Genomic DNA, 8,507 nt, shown 5'->3' on the forward strand with positions numbered 1-8,507 from the left:
AATCCCAGCTACTTGGGAGGCTGAGGCAGGAGAATTGCTTGAACCCAGGAGGTGGAGGTTGTAGTGAGCCAAGATCGTGCCACTGCACTCCAGCCTGAGCAACAGAGTAAGTCTTCTCAAAAATTAAATTAAATTTAATTTAAATTTAAAAAGACAATAACAAGAACTGGCAGGATATAGAGAAACTGAAAACCTCATATACTGCTGCTAGGGATGTACAATGGTGATGTCCCTTTGGAAAACAGCCTGGCAGCTCCTCAGAAAAGGTTAAACATAGATTACCGTATGACCCAGCAATTCCGCTCCTAGGTATATACGCAAAAAAATGGAAAACATGTGTCCACACAAAAACTTGTACACAAATGCTCACAGCAGCATTATTCACAGTAACCAAAAAGTGGCAACAACACAAATGTCCACTAACTGATAAATGGGTAAACAAAGTGTGGTCTATCCATACAAGGGAGTGTTGTTATTCAGCCATATAAAGGAATGAGGCACTGCTATTGCTACAATATGGATGAAACTTGAAAATATTATGCTAAGTGAAATAAGGCAGACACGAAGGTCACACACTCTAAGATTCCATCTGTATGAAAGATTCAGAATGGCCGGGCGCGGTGGCTCACACCTGTAATTCCAGCACTTTGGGAGGCCGAGGCAGGTGGATCACCTGAGGTCAGGAGTTCAAGACCAGCCTGACCAATATGGTAAAACCCCCTCTCTACTAAAAAATATAAAAATTAGCCAGGCGTGGTGGCATGTGCCTGTAGTCCCAGGTTCTTGGGAGGCTGAGACAGGAGAATTGTTTGAACCTGAGAGGCGGAGGTTGCAGTGAGCCAAGACTACGCCACTGCACTCCAGTCTGGGCGACAGTGGGAGATTCTGTCTCTGGAAAAAAAAAAAAAAGATTCAGAATAGGCAAATCCATAGAGAAAGAAAGAATCGTGGTTGCCCAAGGGCTGGCAGTGGTGGAAGAGGGGAGGGAAGCTTGGGATTTGCTAATGAGTACAAGGTTTATCTATTTATTTTTTTGAGACAGGGTCTCACTCCATCGCCCAGGCTGGAGTGCAGTGGCCTGATCATGGCTCACTACAGCCTCGACCTCCTGGGCTCAGGTGATTCTCCCACCTCAGCCTCCCAAGTGGCTGGGACTATAGGTGTGCACCACCATGCCCAGCTAATTTTTGTAAAGACAGGGTTTCACCATGTTGCCCAGGTTGGTGTCGAACTCCTGGGCTCAAGTGATCTGCCCACCTTGGCCTCTCAAAATGCTGGGATTACAGGCATGAACCACCATGCCCGGCCTGAGTGAGTACAAGGTTTCTTTTGGGAACACTAAAAATATTCCAAAATTGATGGTGGTGATGATTGCACAACTCTGGGACTATACTGAAAACCTAAAACTAAAAACTAAAATTTGACTAAAATGAAGCTGTACGCTTTAAATGAGTGAATCCTATGGGATATAAATTATCTCAATAAAGCTATTACCAAAAAAAAAAAAAAAAAAAAGAATAATGGAACTGCAGATTCCCGTCCTCCCCTATTTCCCAAATTCTAAGTAAGGTTATTTTGTCATTATTGCTACTTTTAGTTCCTCAGTCCGAAGTCCTTCTTCATTTCTGACCCAAATCCCTACCAGGGTTGGAGATCTTTGGAAGAAGGGGAAGCAGCTGGTCCTCTCCTCCGGGGAAGTAAGCCCTAGGAAATGCAGCAGACTGTGTTTTTAGCCTTACTTCCTCTCTCATCCTCACAACTTCTCAGCAATCAATATTGTTATTTTTCACTCACAGATGTGCAAACCCACGACATAGAAATAATTATTTGAGGGGAGGGAGAAATCCCGGGTGGCATCCCCTCTGTCCCGGTCCTGTATACCCTGGGACATGTCACATCCTCCCCCTGGACCTCAATTTGCTCATCTGAGAAAGGAGGTGAGGCCAGATGGCCTTTGGGTTTCCCCCAGTTCTGATGTGCTACACTCCTCTAAGGTCAGAGACAGGAACCAGGAGGCCACGACTGGAAAGTCCAGGCAGAAGAGAACTGCGGAGCCAGCCCAGGGAAGGACAGAAGTGGAAAAGTCACCACAGACAGGAACAAGGTAGGGATGGACGCTGAACTCTGGGGTGAGACAATCCGTTGCCTTTGAGGCCTCCGTGTCTCCAGTGTCCGCTACCATGTCACCTCCCGGGATGGCCCTCGGCCCACCCTGTGGGAAGCTGGGCCCAGGGGAGAGCCCTGGGAAGAGGAACTGCAGGGGGAACAGGCTGGTTGTGCTGGGGAAGAGCATGCACTCCAGGAATGCAAACCCTTGCAGCTTCCATATTTTATTTTTGTGATTTTCTTTCTCTCTCAGCTTCCTGGCACACAGCTTCCCTGCTAAACAACTCAGCTGTAGTCCAAAGGAAAGAGATTTGTCTACTCCTACACCAGGATAAGGAGGAGATTCCAAGGTGCTTCAAACTTTATTGATTGTGCCCTTGTTCAGGTTAAAAAAAAAAAAAAATCTTAAATAAGCAGGTCCAATATACATATTTGATTTATAAATTACATACCTCTACTGTTGAATGGATACAGTACGTCCATTCTAAAGCACATAAGATGGAAAATGTGAAGGAACGAGACAGACCCATGTAACTTCTAATATTTTCTTCCTGCGCCCCAGGGAAGTGTTGTGTACCCTACCCAGCCCCTGTGGAGCCTGCCCAGCTAAGCACCCTGGGCACTGAGCAGGGAAGCTGCGGGCAGAGTGTGCACGGAAACCTCAGCAGCCAGTGAGGAATGGCTGGAGGTTTTCTCGGGTGCTCTTCTTCCTTCTGCTGCAGGTTGTTTTAAATGGGACAGTTCCTTGACAAACACACAAAGGCCAAAACAGAGAGACGGCAACACTGAGAGGGAGGAAAGAAACAGAAGAGAGAGGGAGGCCGAGGCGGGCGAATCATGAGGTCAGGCGATCGAGACCATCCTGGCTAACACAGTGAAACCCAGTCTCTACTAAAAATACAAAAAAACTAGCCGGGCGAGGTGGCGGGCGCCTGTAGTCCCAGCTACTTGGGAGGCTGAGGCAGGAGAATGGCGTGAACCCGGGAGGCGGAGCTTGCAGTGAGCTGAGATTGCACCACTGCACTCCAGCCTGGGTGACAGAGCGAGACTCCGTCTCAAAAAAAAAAAAAAGAGAGGAGAGACTGAGGGTGACGAAAACTGACAGAGGCAGAGACTAAAGGCTGAAAAACAAGAGCAAGGGAGGACTCATCCCAGCAGGTGGGATGTGATCCCAGCCAGAAGTCATCCCCACAAACAGGGGACTGACAGGAAGAAGCGCCTCAGTGAGTACTGGGGTCAGTAGGGCAGGGCAGGGACTCCCTGGAGTCTCACCCCAGGAACTGTGCTTCCTGTAGTCACAGTACTCCACCTTCTGCGGCCGCGGATAGAAGATGTAGGCACAGCCACACTCCTTGATCATGTTCTCCTGGAAGCAAGAGTGAATACACACCTGGAAGGGAGGAGGGTGGAGAGGAGAGGGGGTTCGGGACTGAACTCAGCAGTTCTCTGCACAGAGCCTCCATCCTCTTTCCACCACCCCCCAGTTTCCCTCTCTCTCACACACACACAATCCCTCCAGCTTTGCAGGACCAGCCAGGGCAGGCCTGGGAGTGGCTGCCACAGAAGCAGGTTGGGCCTCACCTGCTGCGTGTACTTTGAAGGGTAAAGGTTCTTGACAGGGACATCACTGCCATTCTTGGTGCAGTCGCCATAGTCGCCCCCAAGTCTGTCCAGGGCTTCCTATGAACCCACATACACCAAGAGATCAGAGGACAGAGCAAGTGCCTCCGGGTTCTCTCCCTTCCCTCAGTTCCAGGTTGTATCTCACACCGGCCAGCCCCTCCTACCAGCCTCACCCTCTCAATACATGCCTCCAGCCACCTCATGCCTACCCACTGCTCGTTTCAAGGCCACTGGGCCCAGAGCATCCCCAGAAATCCTAAGCATGCCCTGAATGCCTTCTCAGCACTTGTCCCCCAAGGTCCACCCTGCAGGGCCTTACTTCCCAGTGCCAGCCCCTCTGCCCCTCATTCCTGCTCCTGAAGACCTCCACATGCTCAAGGCCCACCCCACACGCTCTCCCTCCGCAGCCTCCCATGCCTCCCCCCTGCCCCTCTGCAATCTGAGGCTCTCCTTCCAGGCCTCCCAGTCAGCATCCTTGCCTTCCTCATGCTGATGGAGGTCTCCACGCCAGGCCGCAAGTTAAAGCCACCATCATCCATAAAGGCAGGTTCATCCTGCCCGTGCACCATTACCCGGGCCCCAGTCACTGTGGACAGCAGGGGAATGAAGTCATTCTGCTCTGTGCGCAGCATCAGGGACAGACCTAGGGGTGCAGAGAGAGCAGAGTTGGCAGAGGCGGGAATCCTGGAGAAGAGTTAGAAGATGGAAATCCACTCTCCTTTCCTTGCCCAGTCTCCAACACTGCAAGAGGAGCAAGTTCAGGAAGACCCACAAAGGGACCTGGCAACCCATGGGCTGGAATCTGGAGGCAGGAGGAAGACCTGGGACAGGATTCCTCTCATGCCTGGAACGGACTATGTGGCACCTGTTGGGGAGAGAGAGCACAGGGGACCCCTCCCAGCAGTTCTAGGAGGTGAGCTCAAGGTAAGTACACGGGAGTGGCTGAGGCAGTGGGCGCCATGGAGCAAGCGGGGAGTTGCTCACCGTTGTTGACTCCAGGCATGGAAGACATCCAGAGGTTAGAGTTGTTCTTGTCATTGAAAGTATAGCAGTTTCCATACACTGGGTGGTGGAAGTGAGAGTAATTCCTTATCAGGAAAGAGAGAGTAGGGTCAGAGAGGAAAGTGTAGGTGGTCCAGGGAGCAGGGAGATGAGGCAGAGAGAATTCTCCACTCCCTTAAACTCCTACAGGACTTGGGCTTTCAGAGTCGTTTGTTTCCTGATCACCTACCATGTGCTGGCACAATGCTGAGAGCTTTACTCACACTCCCTCAGTCACTCCAACCAACAGCCTGTGAGAGTCGCATCCTCATATCACAGAGGAGGAAGCTAAGGCTCAGAGAGCTCCAACAGCCGGCCCAAGGTCCCACTGCGATGATGAGCCTGGGGGTTCACACCTAGGTCATCTACCTTCTAGCCCAGGCTCCTCTCACCAGGCCATCTAGGCTTACCGGCCTTGACTTCCGTGCTGCCTTGTAACTTCTCTCTTGTTGCACTACAAAGATTCTTGCATGTCCCTAACTGCCCATGTGTCTAAATGTTAGTTCCCCATTGAATCATGAGCTCCTTGATAACAGCAGCCACATCTCATTCATCTCTGTGTCATCTCTAGGTTAGCTGCATAGTTCCTGTCATCTAGGAGATAGAGGAGATGATTAATAAATAGTTGTTGAGTGAGGAATGAACGAATGAATGAATGAATGAAGTGGGGAGGTGGAGGGGAGCAGGGTTAAAGGAGAAAGTGTGAGCAGTGGTGAGCACAGAGCTGAGGGGAGGACAATCAGTACCAAGCGTTTCCGGGCAGCCTCTTGCATCGGCATGTCTCAGAATGGTAGGTCCAAAACTCATCTGTGACAGGTGTGGGGACAGAGAGAATGCAATCACAGAGGCATCACGGCTGCAGTAGGACTGCAACTTCACAGCAAACCACAGGTTCCAGAACAGGGAGCCTGTGTGGGGTAAAGCACAGCACGTGTGCCACACAGCGCAGAGAGGATCTGTGTTCTGCTACCCTGCCATCTTGGAGCTAATGACGGGAGCAGGGCAAAGAGGGAAAGGGGACTTCGGCCAGTGAGCAGCAGAGGAGGAATAAAGAGAAGAGGGAGAAGAGGCTGGCCAGAGATAAGGAGTGGGGTTCTGGTTGTACGGCCTTGAGCAAGTCATTGTTTCTAAGCTTATTCTCCTCCTCTGTAAAATGTAGGATGGTTCTGTGAAATGATGAGATTGGAACCAGATGATCCGGGATATTCCATTGGCCCTTGAAGAACACAGGCACAGAGGCATGACATACTGGTGCCCATTCTAGGAGGTACTGGGAAGTCAGCACTTCTAGAACCCAGATTAGATGCAGGGAAGGACTGAAGGAGAGGCTACAGAAGTGGCCAGTCCTGAAGGCTGGAGAGCCCTTTGCACACAGAGAGGGGACAAGCACAATGTGGTGGGTGCCACCCCCATGGAAAGCAGGCACAGGTTCAATCAGCAGGTGAGGTGGAGCAACATGGATGGATTTTAAAGCATAGAGCTTCGTTGAATTAAATAAATAAAAAGTGGCGGGGCATAGTGGCTCACACCTGTAATTCCAACACTTTGGGAGGAGGCTGAGGCGGGTGGATCAGTTGAAGTCAGAAGTCCGAGACCAGCCTGGCCAACATGGTGAAACCCCGTCTCTACCAAAAATACAAAAATTAGCCAGGTGTGGTGGCGGGCGTCTATTACCTCAGCTAGTCAGGAGGCTGAGGCAGAAGAATCGCTTGAACTTGGGAGGTTCAGTGAACTGAGATTGCACCACTGCACTCTACAGTGAGACTCTGTCTCAAAAAAAAAAAAAAAGTAAGAGGTGAAATGGGATCTATAACACAGTACCATTTATGTAAATTAAATACAGATTTTGCAAAAACACATAGAGATACACACTAAGCACATTAATATAGTGGCCTATGAGAATCAGTATAATGTGGTGGTTAAGAGCACACTCAGCCGGGCGCGGTGGGTCATGCCTATAATCTCAGAACTTTGGGAGGCCGAGGGGGGTGGGGTCACCTGAGGTCAGGAGTTTGAGACCAGCCTGGCCAACATGGTGAAACCCCATCTCTACTAAAAATACAAAATTAGCTGGGCATAGTGGTGCATGCCTGTAATCCCAGCTATTCAGAAGGCTGAGGCAGGAGAATCACTTGAACTTGGGAGGCAGAGGTTGTGGTGAGCTGAGATTGCGCCATTGCACTCCAGCCTGGCCAGTAAAAGCGAAACTCCATCTCCAAAAAAAAAAAAAAAAAAAAAAAGAGCACAGACTCCAGAATTAAATTCCTTGTATTTGAATCCTGGGGCTCTAACAAGTATTAGATGTGGGACCAAACAAGTTACTTACTTAATCTGTACCTCAGTTTCCTCAGCTGTAAAATGGGGATAATAAAAATATCAACCTCACAGGGGTGTCGAGCATGAAATTATGCTTAGAATGGTGTTTAGCCTTAGTAAGAGCTGTATTAGCTCACTAGCACAATTACAGGGATTCATTAAGATGGCTAAAGTCGAAAACACAGAAAACAACATGAGGAGGATGTAGAGAATTTAGAATCTTCATACATTGCTGGGCCGGGCGCGGTGGCTCAAGCCTGTAATCCCAGCACTTTGGGAGGCCGAGACGGGCGGATCATGAGGTCAGGAGATCGAGACCATCCTGGCTAACACGGTGAAACCCCGTCTCTACTAAAAATACAAAAAACTAGCCGGGCGAGGTGGCGGGCGCCTGTAGTCCCAGCTACTTGGAAGGCTGAGGCAGGACAATGGCGTGAACCTGGGAGACGGAGCCTGCAGTTAGCCGAGATCGCGCCACTGCACTCCAGCCTGGGCGACAGAGCGAGACTCCATCTCAAAAAAAAATGAATCTTCATACATTGCTGTTGGGAACGTTAAATGGTACAGCCGTTTGGAAAAGTCTCGCAGTTCCTCAGAATGTTAAATATAGAGTTACCACATGACCCCGCAGTTCCACTCGTAGGTGAACACCCAAGAGAAATACGAACATAGATCCATACAAAAACATGTACAGGAACGTTCCCAGCAGCATTATTCATAATAGCCAAAAAGTGGAAACAATCCAAATGTCCATCAACTGAGAATGGATAAGCAAAAATGTGGGCCGGGCGTGGTGGCTCACACCTATAATCCCAGCACTCTGGGAGGCCAAGGCAGGAGAATGGCTTGAGCTCAGGAGTTAGAGATCAGCCTGGGCAACATAGTGAGAGCTAGTCTCCACTAAAATTAAAAAAAAAAATAGCTGGGCATGGTGGCCTGAGCCTGTAGTCCCAGCTACTTGGGAGGCTGAATCAGGAAGACCGTTTCAGCCCAGGAAATCAAGGCTGCGGTGAGGTCTGATCATGCCACTGTACTCCAGCCTGAGTGACTGAGTGAGAACCTGTCTCAAAAAAAAAAAAAAGTGGTATATCTACACAATGTAATAGTATTCAGCCATAAAAATGAAGTTCTGATCCAGCTACAACATGGATAAGTTTTGAAAACGTTATGCTAAGTGAAAGAGGCCACTCACAAAAGGCCACATATTGTAAGATTCCATTTATGTGAAACGTCCACCATAGGCAATCCATAGAGACAGAAAGCAGAAGAGTGGCTCTCAGGGCTTGGAGGAGGGGAGAAAATGGGGAAGAACTGCTAATGGGTACAGGGTTTCTTTCTGGGGTGAGGAAAATGTTCTAAAAACAAGTCGTGGTGGCCGGGCACGGTGGCTTACGCCTGTAATCCCAGCACTTTGGGAGGCT

At 49.6% G+C, this 8,507-nt stretch overlaps 1 protein-coding gene across 2 annotated transcripts in view; it reads right to left on the bottom strand.

Moving 5' to 3' along the window:
* SCNN1A (sodium channel, non voltage gated 1 alpha subunit) overlaps positions 1-8,507 on the bottom strand; it is a 34,347-nt gene that overhangs the window by 3,880 nt on the left and 21,960 nt on the right. For both annotated transcript variants that reach the window (XM_011982941.1, XM_011982942.1), the window contains 4 exons: positions 4,714-4,817; positions 4,209-4,372; positions 3,688-3,786; positions 3,379-3,496 (listed from right to left, as the gene is read on the bottom strand). In XM_011982941.1, the coding sequence (XP_011838331.1) occupies positions 3,379-3,496; positions 3,688-3,786; positions 4,209-4,372; positions 4,714-4,817 (485 nt within the window). The remainder of the gene's footprint in view (positions 1-3,378; positions 3,497-3,687; positions 3,787-4,208; positions 4,373-4,713; positions 4,818-8,507) is intronic.

This window comes from Mandrillus leucophaeus, unplaced genomic scaffold, assembly GCF_000951045.1.
Source record: "Mandrillus leucophaeus isolate KB7577 unplaced genomic scaffold, Mleu.le_1.0 Scaffold245, whole genome shotgun sequence".
Classification (NCBI taxonomy): domain Eukaryota; kingdom Metazoa; phylum Chordata; class Mammalia; order Primates; family Cercopithecidae; genus Mandrillus; species Mandrillus leucophaeus.